The 18,341-nt window shown below is 42.9% G+C and overlaps 1 protein-coding gene across 19 annotated transcripts in view; it reads right to left on the bottom strand.

The window, feature by feature from the left end:
- The window catches only part of LOC110522842 (receptor-type tyrosine-protein phosphatase S), a 402,253-nt gene that overhangs the window by 122,866 nt on the left and 261,046 nt on the right, over positions 1–18,341 (bottom strand). For 14 of the 19 annotated variants that reach the window (XM_036939683.1, XM_036939692.1, XM_036939708.1 and 11 more), the window contains 2 exons: positions 6,571–6,681; positions 3,671–3,682 (listed from right to left, as the gene is read on the bottom strand). In XM_036939683.1, the coding sequence (XP_036795578.1) occupies positions 3,671–3,682; positions 6,571–6,681 (123 nt within the window). The remainder of the gene's footprint in view (positions 1–3,670; positions 3,683–6,570; positions 6,682–18,341) is intronic. The other 5 variants (XM_036940331.1, XM_036940246.1, XM_036939860.1 and 2 more) reach the window with 1 other exon arrangement.

Genomic DNA, 18,341 nt, shown 5'->3' on the forward strand with positions numbered 1-18,341 from the left:
ATCGGACATTATCGGCCATTTTGGTGAGGCAGTTTGTCCTGCCCCAAAATGAAGAAGGGGGGGGGAAGCCAAAATAATGTGTGGCCTTTAGTGTCACCTTGAAGCTGAGATTACACCCTCTCGGTGCCTGAGGACACAGGCGTGATATGGAGATTCTGAAGTTACAAGCGGGGAGCAAGACCGAGCACATTTACATAGAAACCACATGGGGCTGCCTACACCTTGGCTGAAGCAATGCTAAATAGTCTCTATGGCTGGCTCATCAAAATGGAGATTATTACATGAGGGATACTGACAGAAATCCTGGCTGGATATCTGATAATAGCAAACATGAGGTTCAGAAGATTTTATAGTGCCTGACTATTCCATCGTCTTACAGATGGAAGACAAGCAGCCAAAATATAATGCAGATACGTCTCAACTTGGCCGTGAATTAGTCAGATTGGAAAGACTATAGAAATTAGGTCCATAACTGGGAGTAAATTGATCCCTGTTTTGTGCTGCAAAATACGCATTTCTTAATTTACACAGGACTCCAAGGATACAGATATATGTATGTGGTTTTAAGGGGGGATATCATCTCCAGGACTCCTTTAAACAAAAATGGCTGGCTTCCACAATGGCCAGTGAGAAAATAAGGTGTAATCTAGCTTTCTTTCCCAACAGTTAAACAGAAATGCACAGCAGGACATGCAAGCACATTCAAAACAAGGCAGGCATCATAGTAGGACTGCAACATTCACATGCAGTCATCAGCACGGCACAGTGTTTCTGCATCATCGACAATGTGGATAAAGTTTTTCTTCAATTTCTCCAGACACTAACTACAGACCAACTACATTATTAATATGTTGATATCAATATAGGTCTGCAAAAAAAAAAAAAAAACGAACGAAATTGAATCATCGGCTAAGTCTTCTGGGCTCACTTGTTATATTTCCTTCAGTGGGATCATGTCATAGTTTGAGGACTCTACTCTGAGAGGACAACAATGGGAGAATATCGACCCTCCGGTATTCAAGGCATCAATTGGTACAATTGCTAATAGAGTGTCTATTTCTCACTAATTGGTGCAAGGTACAGTGGGAGCCGACAAACCCCTCATTTGTGTCTGAGACGAGTGAGGGCTCAAAAGAGATGATTATGTACATTTGCCTAATGAACTGTGTCGCTGAACGAAGTTGAGACGGAGGATTTCTACGGCAGTGGTGGCTTAGTTGAAACAGGCGAGGAGAGAAGAGACACAAAAGGAGAGCACAGATGTTGAGAAGTGTATGGGGCAACTATTGTGAGATGTCATTAATGCCTCAACTACAACCTGTTGGTTCTACTGCCCACATCAGTGTATGGGGCAACTATTGTGAGATGTCATTAATGCCTCAACTACAACCTGTTGGTTCTACTGCCCACAGCAGTGTATGGGGCAACTATTGTGAGATGTCATTAATGCCTCAACTACAACCTGTTGGTTCTACTGCCCACAGCAGTGTATGGGGCAACTATTGTGAGATGTCATTAATGCCTCAACTACAACCTGTTGGTTCTACTGCCCACAGCAGTGTATGGGGCAACTATTGTGAGATGTCATTAATGCCTAAACTACAACCTGTTGGTTCTACTGCCCACAGCAGTGTATGGGGCAACTATTGTGAGATGTCATTAATGCCTCAACTACAACTTGTTGGTTCCACTGCCCACAGTAGTGTTAGGTTGAGGGGAGGGGTACGGTACGTCATCAGGTTTGTCTAAAATAGTGGGCAGTACCGGACCAGGTCCTATCAGCAGCCACTAAAGGCCTTTGTGAATACCAACACTAAACTAGGAAACTTAAAACTAATGGCAACAAAATCCCAAGTCCTGGGAGGCATGGCGAAGTTTTTCATTATTTATTCTTCCCCTTTTCTGAGTTGGCGAGCGTACAGGCAGAGAGGTGACCTATGTCTCTCTGATGCAGCCTACAGTAAATGCCGGCCTGCATGGTTACACATGACCAGGGGAGAGTGCAGCCCTCCACTCTGTGGCAATTATTAAAGGGACTATATTGTTGCAGTTGGAACGCAAAGTGGGTCTGGACCTGCTTTTCGCAAACCCAGCAGGGCCACTTTACAGAGAGACAGAGCTCGTATTCTTGGGCCTAATCCTCAGGAGATCCACATCTAATGTGCAGAAAATGTAAAAACATCATAGCTCTCAGAGGAGACAGATAGGGGAAGTCCGTGAGCAAGTCTGCCATCTCTTCTGCCTGAATGAGTGATATGCCTGATCGAACAAACTTGTTGAACCTCATGTATTTCCGTCTCCCAACAACCCGGCTCTTGCCCAAAATCTATGTAATGTATTCATAAGCACTCTGGAGCTGTAAAATTTACAGGCAAGTTCACTGCAGTCAGTGACATGAGATTTAATACAGATCTGTCTCTGATTCATTTAAAAATCTGCTGCTCCAAAACCAGCACACACCGACTGTTACACTTTATGTTGAAAACTCCTTTGAAAGCTGATGGGAAGCTAGATTCAAGACACTCAATTTAGACACGAGCAAACAAACAGAGTTTGCATTGGTCTGCAATTAATTTGTCATTCTCTCCTCGCTATTAGATCAGGGGTTATAATGCAAACACATAACAAAAACAAACGCTCCGTATTTGTTTATGTCCAATTTGAGAACCTTAAATTGCCATGCCTTGCATCAATCTGAAAATCAATTCAGACATGCTGAAAAGACGACAAAACGAATAATAAAGCAGAGTTTGATTGAGTCTGCCGAATGCTGAAGGACAGGCAGCAGTCAGGCGACAAACCAAATGTGTCTGATTGCCTTCATTGGAAAATAAAAAACCCATGCAGAACCCTTCGTGATACTGTAAAAGGCATCTGGAAATCTCCACTGAAACCCAATCTAGCCCAATCAGGTCTAATGTTCAATAATGGATTGTTATAAGCAAGATGACAGGAACACTGGCTCTGTTCACACTTATTATTACATCATAAAGGGATTCAATAAGCAACAACTTTAACTAAGAAAAAAAACCTGACCACAAACAAAATAACCACAACTAACAATTTTTTGGAAGTTAAAAAACACAACAAAACAATAGAACAAACACCAACACCACCACACAAAAAGGAGTAATGAAAAGAACAAGCAAACTAAGGTGTCAATTAGGTAAACAGTGTGTGGGTAGCAGAAGAAGTAGAGAGAGTGAAACAAATTGGCAAAAAAAACAACAACAAAAAAACAGGAAAGAATGCACAAAGAAAAGACAACGGCCAAAGGAATTCTGTTCAGGCATGCAAGCGTAGTTACATTCTCCCATCATGCATCAGGCCCTGTTATTTCCAAGTGGTACGTTTCCATGACAACAAGTGCAAGAAAGCTTTCAGAGCAGAAGCAATACCAAAGGATACCAACGAGAAAAGGCCCCACAATGCAAACTTAAAAGAAACAAAACCCGAACTAAACAGGTTTGTTTGAATCATTTCTTCTTTTGAATAAGAATAAAGAAAATTGTCCATCAGAAATATTTAGCAGTTTTTAAATAATTTGTTTAGAATTTCTTCAAATTAGTAATGAATCGAGCTTTGTAATAGATAAATAGATTTCAAATTTTCAACATTTTTTTTTTGTTATATGTGGGTAAAAAAAGTGAAAAAGAAAAAACACACCAACCTTCTCGAAGCTCTGAGGGATGAAAAGGGGTTGATGCAGAACACAATGACATGAGGAGAAGAGAAAAATAGGGGAAACAGAGAGAGAGTAAAAAAAGCCACCTCAAGGCGTTTAGCTGCAGCTACATTTCTCTTTGGTTTTTCCTCGGCTCTCTGTCTCTGCTATCAGTGACAGCCGTCTTTACGAATCTTGCCTGGCCACTTAAATAAGATTTGACCCAAAAACAAATCAGATTCACCCCAGTGGCCGCGCTGTTGCCTGTTAGGAAAAGTGGGCCACCACTGGAGTCAAATCAAGCGTATCATCATTATAAAAATTCACAAGCTCCTTAGCCACCCATGGTGGGCATATTTGCTTTCATTAGAGAAGGAAAGAAAATACAGAGAAAATAATGAAAACCAATGAAACAACCCAAGGTAAAAATTAAATAACCAATAGGACACAATTTGTGCTTAAATTAGCAGCTACAGTATAAAATATATTTTACTTCAACCAGGTGGCTATGAACAAGTCAAAACGTGACGTTTTGACAATGGACAGGTCTGTGGCTACAGTCTTCTAAACAACTACTGCAAATACTGATATTGTGTAATGTTCACCTGAGGTTTGATCCCTACTGGAGCTGCTAATTTCAAGTGCAATTTGATTTGTGAACAAAAACATACTAGTCAACATCAAATATTAGAATTGATTGATATATAAATTAAAAACAAAAAGAGACAGTTGATACAATCACAAATAACATGTGTGGATACATCTCGGTCTTCTGTACTGACCGTCCTGGGCTTTTAGGAAAATAAAAAGGTACTGTTGCTTTTGGGAATCGCCTCAGTTACCGGAACTAAGCTTGGTCTGAGGACACGATGTCCATTTTGACTATAGAACTCTTCTATACATTATAGGTTACACAACGTTCCCAATACAGGTTTGTTTATCACACCAGTGGGTCTTTTATTCTGCCACAGAGGACATACGCTGCTTGACTCCGAGTACCAAAGAATCACAAAGACTGCATGGCCACTTAGAGATGCAGTCCGGTATCTTAAGCACTTAACAATTCTTAACATATTGGGTTTTTTTTGCAGGACGTAACATATCATATAAAATGGATGACGTAGTACACAATTGTGCACAATTTTTCGGGGAGCCATTTTGGTTCGTGAGCACTACTTTCAAAACTACTGTCTGAGAATATACAAAAGCTTTAAGATGGACCTTTTAATAGGGCTCCCGAGTGGTGCAGCGGTCTAAGGCACTGCATCTCAGTGCTAGAAATCAGGCTGTATCTCAACCGGCCGTGATTGGGAGTTCCATTGGGCGGCGCACAATTGGCCCGGCGTCATCAGGGTTTGGCCGGTGTAGGCCGTCATTGTAAATAATAATTTGTTCTTAACTGACTTGCCTAGTTAAATAAAGTTTAAATAATAATACTTATAGAGGAGTGGTAATATGGCATTAGTAACAGCAATAATGAAAAGGCAACTCCCTGACCCATTTTCTAATGTAAGACTTGTGAATTATTTAGTGGGAACAAAGTTATCTGGTACACTGCCGGTACAAACTGAGCAGATATGTAAGCCATCTTTTTAAATATGCACAAAATAAATAACACATGTCTGAAGATGCATCTGCCTCGACAGGGATTCATTGTCTTTTAGAGTTAGTGGTAGGCTGTAACTTTTGTCTTCATCGCCTGTTTTGTAAGAAACTGAAATATTTCGTCAGATTCATTGTCTTTTAGAGTTAGTGGTAGGGTGTAACTTTTGTCTTCATCGCCTGTTTTGTAAGAAACTGAAATGTTTCGTCAGATTCATTGTCTTTTAGAGTTAGTGGTAGGGTGTAACTTTTGTCTTCATCGCCTGTTTTGTAAGAAACTGAAATGTTTCGTCAGATTCATTGTCTTTTAGAGTTAGTGGTAGGGTGTAACTTTTGTCTTCATCGCCTGTTTTGTAAGAAACTGAAATGTTTCGTCAGATTCATTGTCTTTTAGAGTTAGTGGTAGGGTGTAACTTTTGTCTTCATCGCCTGTTTTGTAAGAAACTGAAATGTTTCGTCAGATTCATTGTCTTTTAGAGTTAGTGGTAGGGTGTAACTTTTGTCTTCATCGCCTGTTTTGTAAGAAACTGAAATGTTTCGTCAGATTCATTGTTCTTCATTTCTTCACAATTTCAGAACCCTAGCCCAAAATAAGAAATGTGGGAATTTTATCAATGGATAAAAGAAGAACAAGTAGAGAACAAGTCATTGTTTCTACCATAGCGGTGCTGTAGGCATCTTACTGCAGTTCAAAACCTTTTTTCTCCATCTGAAAGGAAGACTGGGGTTGACATTTTGATTGGTCTGCACTAGGCTTTGCGACCCAATCAAAATCGGACTTACCGTCATATTCCTGTGCCTGAAAATGTAATCACATGGGCGATTTACAGCAAACACATTTAAAAGCCTACTACAACTTTCACACACGTACTTGACAAATGACTGACCACGTACTTGCTGGTCATAAAAGCATCCCTTTTCTATGTTGTATTTGCTATTTAGGGTAGATGGGGCTTTCAGAGAGGGAGCATATCAAGAGTAAAAGATACCAATTTGAACTAAACATTTTAACGGGGAGGGTTAGTTGGCGGGATACAGTTCAACACCCTCCACCATCACAGCGAGTTAAATGAACATTTACGGGGAACAATACTGGTATCAATGCCACAATAATTATATTATTAAGTCAGATTTTTCTACACAATAGTGCCCTATTTTAAGTTAAGGACTTGTATTTCCCCCCTGGTCACCATTTGTTAACATTTGACTTCGTAGTGCACTTAGACTGAGATTCCCCCTGGCAGCCATTTTTTTGTCAACGGAGTAGAAGGTTTTCTGGCCTCCGGCACCTTGTTGCACCCTACCTCGCACATATAGGTTAGCAGGGGATGAGTAACGCACGCCTTCCACGTTAGACGCCACACACTCGTACTTCCCCTGGTCTGTTTCCTCGCTGTTCTCAATCTGCAGGGCGCCTGGGAAAGACAACACCCGACAAATACAAGGAGAGAGAGACAGAGAGAGAGAAAGAGAAGAAGAGGGAGGGGAATAACAGTATTACTAATTCCATAATGGCAGGAGAGTCAGAAACCTTTTTAATGGAAAGTATTCCTCATACAATCCTCAGAGGGTTAAATACATAGAAATGTTTCTCCTAATACTAATGCATACTGCTGTGACAAGCAGCGTCCCACCCTAGCTTTGCTAACCCATGAACAAAATTATAATAATTACATTTGTGAAAAGTATACATTTGCTGTTAAATGTGGATGGAAAGGATACTCGGAAATGTTGTTCTCCTCAAACACCCAGGTGTGCCAGAGGTGTGATAGACAGGCTGCTGAGAGGCTAAGATTGAATGTGGATCGACACATTGAATTCACTGAAGGAGTGTAGGGGGTCATTAGCAGATCTTCAGACAAATGGTTCATCAGTTCATGTCCTGAAGTGCTCTGCTTAGCACAGCATCTCTATACTCGCTGCAGCCCCACCGCGGAAATAATAGCTAACATTAACCACGTTTCAATCCACAGTGTTAATGCAGGTAAAAGTCACAACATATTAAAACAAATAAAAATCACAGCATGTGTGATGGAAACAGGAAGTGTGGGTACATTTTGATAAACATTGACGGATAATTGGTTCGTTCGACGTGGTGGAATCTTTTTGTGTCTGTAAAATTAATTATGTGACAATTGCAATGGAAATTCCTTTAACAAATATTGATATAATAAACCATCATGTCGAAGTAAACTTCATGCCAGGATATGCTTTGTTGTAGGCTACTACCACTACGATGTGGAAAAAACATTAAGGCAGTGTCACGACTTCTACCGAAGTCGAAGCCTCTCCTTGTTCGGGCGGTGCTCTGCGGTCGACGTCACCGGTCTTCTAGCCATCATTGATCCATTTTTTATTTTCCATTGGTTTTGTCTTGTCTTCCTACACACCTTGTTTCAATCCCATTCATTACCTGTTGTGTAGTTAACCCTCTGTTTCCCATCATGTCTTTGTCAGAGATAGTTTGTTATTCAGTGTTGTGTTGTTTGTATTGGTGCGCGACGGGTCCTCGTTCCCACTTTGTTTATTGTTACATTTAGTGTTTGGATGTTTAGTTTATCATTATTAAATAACTCCATTACACTCAGTTTGATTCTCCTGCGCCTGACTTCCCTGCCACCTATACACACAACTCTGACAGAATCTCTGACCAAATAATGAATGGGGTTGAAACCAGGTGTGTAGGAAGACAAAACCAATGGAAAATAAAAAATGGATCAATGATGGCTGGAAGACCGGCGACGTCGACCGCCGAACAAGGAGAGGCTTCGACTTCGGTAGAAGTCGTGACAGGCAGATAAAATAAGTTATGATGAACTTCACGGTGGTTGTATGATGAACGGTGATGAGCTTAATGCAAATTTCCAATAAATATTGAGGGTTTAATTTGAATGCTGGTGACATGGTGATTGATGTTTGGCTGCAATTATCAAATAAAAATGATATTGCTCTTTTCCATATTATTTAATCGCAGCATCTTTTGGGATAAAATATTTAGGTAATAGATTATGCATTTTACAATTAGGGTCCGGAATGTGAAAGCCAAAAAGCTCATTTGTATTTGTATACAATAACCAGAGCATTATCAGTTGACTTGTTAGTGTGAAGCCATTACTGGAGATGAATAAACTCTGTGTGGCTGGTGGGTACGGGAGGAGGAAAGGTTATTTGAGGGAGGAAGTCGGGCCTATGAGGAGTCTTGATTAGGTGGGGGAGCGGTATACTTTTTTGACTGCACTTGCTCGCACTTACTCATATGATATCTTGAATTTACTGCACACAATAGGCTTAATTTATTGCACTTATAAGGTATTAGGATTAGAGGAGTTATAAGGAACATTTTTGTTTTCTCATCTTTTATATTAGAAAGTCTGTAAGTCTTATGTGCTTGGACAAAGAAGCATCCTTTTGTTTGTAAACTTGCAATCCGAAGTGCCACACTGCCATCATCTCTGCGGACGCGCAGTAAAGCCTGCAGTGAGCGTGTGTCCGAAATAGCCCCTCTCTCGCCAGGGCAGTGGTCATATTTATTGGATGGAATAAAGAAAATATGCCACTACACCATCGGTAGAGTTGTTAATGCGATGAAAACATGTTGAACTTCTGCTTTTTATTCGGTACATAGAAACCTAAGCCCCCAGAAAAGTGTTTTGATGTGCTCTATGTCATCACACACAGCAATTCATCCGCAACAAGTCAGTTTGATGGAAACACCTTGTGGCATAATGTGCATATTTTTGTATACACATTTGTTAAATATTCATGTGAAAAACTGTGGCTAATTGGATGGAACCCTAACTAGTGAGATCAGTCACTAAAGATATACCTTGAACCTTAGTACACGACAGGTAAAAGAGGACATGCTAAGCTCAGGTTCATGTTCAAGTCTTAATATTGGGAACTGAAGCGTGAGACTGGCTCAATCTAACACAGTAAACCGTTTGGAGAATAATGTGGATGGAAAACGGAAGTAAAACTATGGGTGTCAGATGATTCCTTGTTAACGCGTGACGATGATAACATTAGGGTTTCTGCCTGGCTCGGCCCACTGACAGATTGCCGTCCCTGCCTTGCTGACAAACAGAGCACCGGCGCTCGTTAAAGTTTAGCCAAGGCACATCAATACGCCACTGGGCCTGCGCTCCTTTGCCAGAAACTACACCACAGACATATCATTGCAGAAAGCCAATACGTTAAAGTGCCCCTAACACTCAGGTGTAAACAGGTCCCTATAATCAGTTATGTGTTATACTACTTCCTCTACTCTGACAGCCTGCTTCAATGTCCAAATAGGATCTCTAGCTCAGAGAATGTGCAGAGCGTAAGAATAGACTATGAAACTAGATTCATTTAGAATTCTCTTCTTTATTTTTCCTTCTCCTCTCTCTTTCCCTCCAACACCTCAGATTGGCTCATCTCATGCCCAATGGGGAGTCCTATCTGGCATGGTGCTCACGTCCAGCAAACTGAAACCGTCTACCTGCATGAACGCAGGTGGTGGACCTGACATGGATCTGTTTGATGTACGCTTGGCACAGCGAGTGCCAGAGCGCCGCAGGTGGGCTGGAGCGCGGTCAAAGGTCTCCTCGGTTGAACAGCAGGGAGGCTGTTGAATAAGAACCATGTGAAGTCCAACTCTGGGAAGAGACAGTTCCAGAAAAACGTCTGCCAGTAGCAGCTCTGCATCCTCAGTTCTGGCATCTTTCAGCTATTTGATGGCTCCATAAAGCACTTGGGTTAAATAAACCATAAACTCTTAGAGAAAAAAGGGTCCAAAGGTTTCTGCAGCTGCCCCCATAGGAGAACCCTTTTTGATTCCAGGTAGAACCCTTTTTGGTTCCAGGTAGAACCCTTTTTGGTTCCAGGTAGAACCCTTTTTGGTTGTAGGTAGGACTCTTTTGGGTTCCATGTAGAACCCTATGTGGAAAGGCTTCTACATGGAACACAAAAGGGTTCTACCTGGAACCAAAAGGTTATCCTATGGGTTCTATTGCAGATGGGGTGATTACATAGGGAAAGACATTCTCTTCCTGTGACCGTAGATCTCTGCCCCTCTGGTTAATGAAGTGCTTTAACAAAAGCAAATATGTTCAGAGCAACTTACAGTAGAGCGCATGCATTTTCACACTGGTTCCCCATGGGAATCGAACCCACAACCCTACTGATGAACGCACCATGCTCTACCAGCTGAGCCACACAGGACAGTTGTATTAATTTCTATATTTCTCTGAGAGTTCCTATACCAAAACGAATTGAACTAAAATCATTTTCTACCTAATAGCTACCGATGCCAACTGAAACATGAATTCTTAACCTTTCCCAAGCACACACAAACAATCAATTAGTATTATTGATTGTACATGTAAAACCTCACTGATTCAAAGTGAGAGAATCTCAAGATGACTACACAAATCAGCAAAGTCTAATTAATTATACACTAATTAAAATCAACGAGAGGCTCCCGTGGATTGAGTTTTTCAGTTCGAGGAGCGACTTTGAGTGAGTGTGTGTGTTTTATCTGCGCTTCACTACTTTAAGTAAGACTCTTTGCCAGGTGCCATCAGCTGGTTCTAGAGCCTGGAATGACTTCATTACATATTTGCAGTCATTATTTCAAAGTACATCTGACGAGTACAGAGTCCTTAAGCTGGGAAGAGCAGGCAAAATACCGACTTGATTCTATTTCAAGTCGCTTTTCTCCCTCCCTCCATCTGTCAGTCACTTTATTGTAAATTCACTTCCTGGAACAGAGCTGGAAATATCTTGTCAAACTAATCAATGGTTTCTCATTGCATTGGTGCTATATATTTCATGCACTTCCTTTCTGTTGGGTAAGTCTGCTCAAATTGTGTCTGCCTGTGCCAAAGAACGTCATTATTGTATACAATGGTTATAATTTCTATTCAAAAACCATTCGCATGAATCCACTGTGACAAAGACTCTCCGTCTCTATGCTTTCCCCTCTTCTTCAATATAATACATTGGTAATTTCAGTATTTTTGACCAGGCAGTCCCTGGCCAACTGAGGGTACCGTCGTTAAAGACAATAGGGCCTAAAGCTCTTATTAACATGCTGGAATCCAAACAAAATGTCTTTGATGTTCAGTTTCTATCCACCCCCCTTCCCTGACACACCACCCCATCCCTTCCCTCCTTCCCCTTAGTCTTTGGGTTTTTAATGACTATTTTCTGTGTATTTTGTATAATTGCACTCCTAGAACCCTGCCAGCCGCCTGGCAGACTGTAGTTGGCAGTGTGTGCATGGCCATTGGCGTTTTAAGACAGAAAAAAAATAACACAAAATAATAAAAGCTAATAAAAACTATCTCGTGCCAGCAAGTGGCTATGTGCACAAAGCTCCACATGGCCACACAAAGGGGGCTTACAGATAGAGACCTGCCATATATTTTTAAGATAAACAGCAATTTACAGTGACACTAGCAAAATGCCCCTGAAACACGTCACTAAAGCTCACTTCCAGCAGGATTTGCGACACGCCACGAACCCTCTCCAGCTGTGAAGCCTTGTCACAAGCACAACAATAACGACAGTAATAAAGTTTTCCGGGGAGCACGTCTACTTTGTTCAATCTCATTAGGGAAAAGGACGTGCTTGCCTTACCATGCATTTAAAGGGCCATGTTCATGGCTGATTAGTCATAGAATCTATTGGTCGACCATTGAACAGTTTGTCACTGCTGAACCAGTTATAAATGAGACAGCTAGTTGAAACTAGTGGTGTTGAGATGCTCTGGGCCTAGACACAACTATGTTGTATTGATACTACTACAAAACCTGAGGCTCCTACTCCCAAATATACCCAAATAGCCTGGCTCATCCAAAAATATGTCCCTTTCCAAGACATGCCTCTCTCAACTCCCCTCAGACAACCACCTCACCACCACTACACAACATCATCACTAGAGGAATGGGGGGAAGTGATGGGGGTTTTAGACAGTCAAACACACGCTAGTGTATTAGGACAAAAGAGAGAGGGAGATGACAAAGGAGAGAGGGAGAGAGGGAGGGAGAGAGGGTAAGGGAGTGGAGGGGTCTGGCACAGAAAGAGGATTAATTCCAGAAAGTGCCCGTGGCCACAGGCTGCACACCCTATTGCCGATTATGTGCAGGCTTGGCCATGTGAACCCCTCCAGTCCCATTTGGGTAATTCAATTATTGCGGGCTGGCAGGCCCTGATTGATTTGTTTAGGAGATCAACAAGATGGCTGGCTGTAGTTTAACACTGCTTGGAGAGCTTGTCCAGGCCTGGTGGTGGAACAGGAGAGAGAGTCTCGCTTACTGCCTTTTCTCTTCTACTCTGTTCAATTCTCATCCTTCTCACTGGTACTCTGCACTTCTTATTTGTCCTCTCTCACCTAATTTTCTCATAGACATATCTCTGTTCATTTAAAGCCACACCTATAAATACTAAACAACTAATTCAGACTACTGGGAAAAAACGCTTTCCCAACTGAGTTACGAACAGTGACACGTGTACTTTCAAGAGAGAGAGAGAGAGAGTGTATCCAGAGAGAGAGATGAGAGAGACAGAGGGATGAGAGAGAGTGAGAACGAGCGAGAGAGAGAGAGAGTGAGAAGAAAGAAAGAGAGAGAGAGAGAGAGAGAGAGAGAGAGAGAGAGAGAGAGAGAGAGAGAGAGAGAGAGAGAGAGAGAGAGAGAGAGAGAGAGAAAGAGACAGCAGTGTCTTTGAATAACAGGAGCAGGGACAAGTGACAGGTCTGTCCAAATCTGGTGTCTCCTCTCTCGCTGTCATGCTCCACCGCCACCACAAGGTCGTTGGACGTGAGCACGCCAGCAGGGGACTCCGAAACATGATGCCAATGTTGTCACTGTCCATCTGGCAGCTTGTAACTCTCTCATTAAACCTGTTATGAAGCAGGTACAGAGTTCACTGCCTTCATACAGGCCAGTTCTCAGGTATAGATTTCACTGCCTTCATACAGGCCAGTTCTTAGGTATAGAGTCCACTACCTTCCTACAGGCCAGTTCTCAGGTATAGAGTTCACTGCCTTCATACAGGCCAGTTCTCAGGTATAGAGTTCACTACCTTCATACAGGCCAGTTCTCAGGTATAGATTTCACTGCCTTCATACAGGCCAGTTCTCAGGTATAGAGTTCACTACCTTCATACAGGCCAGTTCTCATGTATAGAGTCCACTGCATTCCTACAGGCCAGTTCTCAGGTATAGAGTCCACTACCTTCCTACAGGCCAGTTCTCATGTATAGAGTCCACTACCTTCCTACAGGCCAGTTCTCAGGTATAGAGTTCACTACCTTCCTACAGGCCAGTTCTCAGGTATAGAGTCCACTACCTTCCTACAGGCCAGTTCTCATGTATAGAGTTCACTACCTTCCTACAGGCCAGTTCTCAGGTATAGAGTCCACTACCTTCCTACAGGCCAGTTCTCAGGTATAGAGTCCACTACCTTCCTACAGGCCAGTTCTCAGGTATAGAGTCCACTACCTTCCTACAGGCCAGTTCTCAGGTATAGAGTCCACTACCTTCCTACAGGCCAGTTCTCAGGTATAGAGTCCACTACCTTCCTACAGGCCAGTTCTCAGGTATAGAGTTCACTACCTTCCTACAGGCTAGTTCTCAGGTAGGGAGTTCACTGCCTTCCTACAGACCAGTTCTCAGGTAGGGAGTTCACTACCTTCCTACAGGCCAGTTCTCAGGTAGGGAGTTCACTACCTTCCTACAGGCCAGTTCTCAGGTAGGGAGTTCACTGCCTTCCTACAGACCAGTTCTCAGGTATAGAGTCCACTACCTTCCTACAGGCCAGTTCTCAGGTATAGAGTCCACTACCTTCCTACAGGCCAGTTCTCAGGTATAGAGTCCACTACCTTCCTACAGGCCAGTTCTCAGGTATAGAGTTCACTACCTTCCTACAGGCTAGTTCTCAGGTAGGGAGTTCACTGCCTTCCTACAGGCCAGTTCTCAGGTATAGAGTCCACTACCTTCCTACAGGCCAGTTCTCAGGTATAGAGTTCACTACCTTCCTACAGGCTAGTTCTCAGGTAGGGAGTTCACTGCCTTCCTACAGACCAGTTCTCACAGGCACTCTTGCATGGCGACAGTTGTGCGAATAGTAGTTTGGTCACAGTTTTGGAGCTTTTCTAGCTTTTTAACCCTTTCAATACACAAAGAGGTAAATCACACGAAACAAGCCACTTCTATGTGCCACATTATCTGTTGTGGCTTAGAGGGACATTCGTGTCTGTGGAGCTGACATCCAGAGATCACCACTTCTTAAACCTAAAAAAACAGGTGGTACAGTCCATCACCCCTCCTCCCACTCCTTTTGGTTCAGCCTAGTTCCCACCACTCGTTTGCTTTGATATCCCCACAAACCACCTGTATCCCTAGAAATCACCTCTGGCAGTTGTGGTGGAGCTGCCAGTAGAACTTCGGTAGTGAGGGGAAATCTCTGTTGTGGATCGCTGATCTCATTATGTAAATAAAAAAGTTCATAAGTCACGCTCACTTTTGTTCACCGCAATTTGATTTATGGGGGACCTTTTTATGCCAGACATTATGAGCATGGTTCTTGGCTGGTTTTATGGGCAAGGCTCTGTTTGCGTGGTTCAAGGATTTCTCCTTCATGGAATGTGGAGTAGTTGCATTTTGTTTAATGTCTATTGGAATATATTTAACTGCTAAATACTAGCATCGCCTCAGAATTGTAGAGCTAAAAAGTAAGGAAACAAAGAAAAACATGAACTAGTTGGTCATAATAACATCCCGACCACCCATTCCTGCCTACCACTATTGGCCCATTCCCCCAAAATATGAGGTGAAATACTGACAGAGAAATGTTTACCTACCTGCTTATCCCTGTAAAGAAATACATTTTATTACAAACACAGTAAAGGTTACTTTAAAACAATACAGTAAAAATATCAACCTTGGTGAGAAATTGCATCAATTGTGCCCAAGCTAGATTATCGAGAAGACGGATGGGATGAACATTCCGCCGTGGTAGCAATTATATCCCATAATTTCCTGTGTTACATTCAACTGTGACATCCTCTCCCTTACAGTCTATCATTTGGTTTGGAAAATACATCTTGTATGCTGTTTAATGCAGTGGCCACAGCCATTTTAGAGACACCCATCGCCTATTTCCGTTCTAGACCACGTCACACTGCAGCAACTGGGGAAGGAAATCAAATGTAATTTATGCACGTTTTTTTATGACATTCTGGGAGTGTCTCCTGCCACGACTCATTAGGAGGTTGAGCAGAGGCTGAACATTAACATACATAATGTGGTCATAGCAACGGGAAAGGATATAAGGGCTGACAGAGGGGGGAGGGGTGAGGCTGAACAGTTTACCCAGCATTCATTAACCTGGCGAGATGAACAAATACCCCTGTAAAACTCACTTCAACATCTCCAAACATTTGAAATGTCAGTGTCAAAAGCAAACAAACCACCCCTAATACCCCCAACCACCCTTAATAACCCCAAACCACCCCTAAACACCCTTAAACCACCCCTAACAACCCCCAACCACCCTAAACCATCCCTAATAACCCTCAATCACCCCTAACAACCCCTAACCACCCGAATAACCCCAACCACCCTTAAACAATCTATAATAACCCCAACCCACCCCTAATAACCCCCAAACCACCCCTAATAACCCCCAAACAACACTTAAACCACCCCTGATAACCCACAACCACCCTTAAACCACCCCTAATAACCCCAAAACACCCTTCAACCACCCCTAATAATCCCCATCCACCATCCTTCTCCCCCTAACCACCATCCTTCTCCCCCTAACCACCATCCTTCTCCCCCAACCACCCTTAAAACCTTTTAAGGATATGGCAGACATACGCCCCCTTTGGAGAGATTGGGTACCCCTAGTAAACTGGAAAAAAAATCTGTCAAAAATTGTTAATATATGCAAATAAAAATTATTATTGGATAGAAAACACTCTAAAGATTCTAAAACCGTTGGAATTATGTCTGTAAGTATAGCAGAACTCACAGGGCAGGCATTCTTCCAAACTAGTTTTTGTGGCCATGAAAGTTGGAGCAACTTTGACGTCATGGCCCCCACCCTTCCCAACCAGCTATGATTCTGGGGACACTTTCTATCTCTTCCGCTAGATGTCCTCTTTCATTAGAGCTTCAAACCGTTCAAATCGCGCGAGATTTGACCCTATGGGAGTGAAATTAGTGCGTGCCACGAGAGAATAGGCTGTGCGTATGGGCGCGAATTGGTCACAGCCATTCCTTTGTTTCCAGCACTCAAGAGAAGGGCAGACGATGGCCGATTGAATTGAAGTTTGTTTTGCACGTCTAAAACATCATAAAGCTTGCTTCTGCACTTAGTTTGACCTGTTTAGTCGACATATAATGTGTAATTTTGAAGTTTTGATGCGCAACTTATCCGGACCAGAGGACGTTTTGGGTGCATTTCAGCTGATGTTATTAGCAGTAGCTAATACAAAGACGCAAGACTTGAAACCAAACGATGTATTGGGTAAGTATGAAGCCTTCCAGAACATTCTGAACGAAGACCATCGCAGGTAAGGGAATATTTATGCTTAAATCTGTGTTTCTGTTGACTCCAACATTACGTGGAAATGTAGCTTGGAACTGAGCGCTGTCTCACAATATGGAATAGTGTGCGATTTCTGTAACGTTAAAAATAAATCTAACACAGCGGTTGCATAAAGAAGCAGTGTATCTTTCTAACTATATGTAGAACATGTATATTTAGTCAAAGTTTATGATGTCTATTTACGTTATCTTGCCGCGCTACATAGATTTCATGCGGGCATTTTTGAGTAATTTCTGAAGGTGAACTCACTGTAAATGGACATTTATGGATATAAATGGCATATTATTGAAAAAAAAAATATGTACTGTGTAATATGTCATATTACTGTCATCTGATGAAGATTTTCAAAAGGTTAGTGAGCGATTTATTTTTTAATCCTGCGTTTGTTGATTGCATGTTTTGGCTATTGAAATGAGCTGTGTCTGGTGGTGGTTTTACATATATATGTGCTATGTTTTCGCCGTAAAACATTTTAGAAATCTGACTTGCTGGCTAGATGAACAATATGTTTATCTTTCATTTGAGCTATTGGACTTGTTAATGTGTGGAGGTTAAATATTTTTAAGAATATTTTTGCGTTCCATGCGCCACCGTTTCAGCTGCACGTGGGAGGGTTGATTCCCAATTGGGAACCAATATCGTAAACAGGTTAATAATCCCTCCAACCACCATCCTTCTCCCCCCAACCACCCTTAATAATCCCCCCAACCACCATCCTTCTCCCCCCAATCACCATCCTTCTCCCCCTAACCACCATCATTCTCCCCCCAACCACCCCTAATAACCCCCAACCACCATCCTTCTCCCCCAAACCACCCCTAATAACCCCCAACCATCCTTCTCCCCCCAACCACCATCCTTCTCCCACCAACCACCATCCTTCTCCCCCCAACCACCATCCTTCTCCCCCCAACCACCATCCTTCTCCCCCCAACCACCATCCTTCTCCCCCCAACCACCATCCTTCTCCCCCAACCACCATCCTTCTCCCCCAACCACCCCTAATAACCCCCTAACCACCATCCTTCTCCCCCCAACCACCCCTAATAACCCCCCCAACCACCATCCTTCTCCCCCCAATCACCCTTAATAATCCCCCCAACCACCATCCTTCTCCCCCCAACCACCATCCTTCTCCCCCCAACCACCATCCTTCTCCCCCCAACCACCATCCTTCTCCCCCCAACCACCCCTAATAACCCCCCAACCACCATCCTTCTCCCCCCAACCACCCCTAATAACCCCCCAACCATCCTTCTCCCCCCAACCACCCCTAATAACCCCCCAACCACCATCCTTCTCCCCCAACCACCCCTAATAACCCCCCAACCACCATCCTTCTCCCCCCAACCACCCCTAATAACCCCTCAACTATCCTTCTCCCCCCAACCACCATCCTTCTCCCCCCAACCACCATCCTTCTCCCCCAACCACCATCCTTCTCCCCCCAACCACCATCCTTCTCCTCCCAACCA

The sequence above is a fragment of the Oncorhynchus mykiss genome, chromosome 1 (assembly GCF_013265735.2).
Source record: "Oncorhynchus mykiss isolate Arlee chromosome 1, USDA_OmykA_1.1, whole genome shotgun sequence".
In the NCBI taxonomy this organism is placed as follows: Eukaryota; Metazoa; Chordata; class Actinopteri; order Salmoniformes; family Salmonidae; genus Oncorhynchus; species Oncorhynchus mykiss.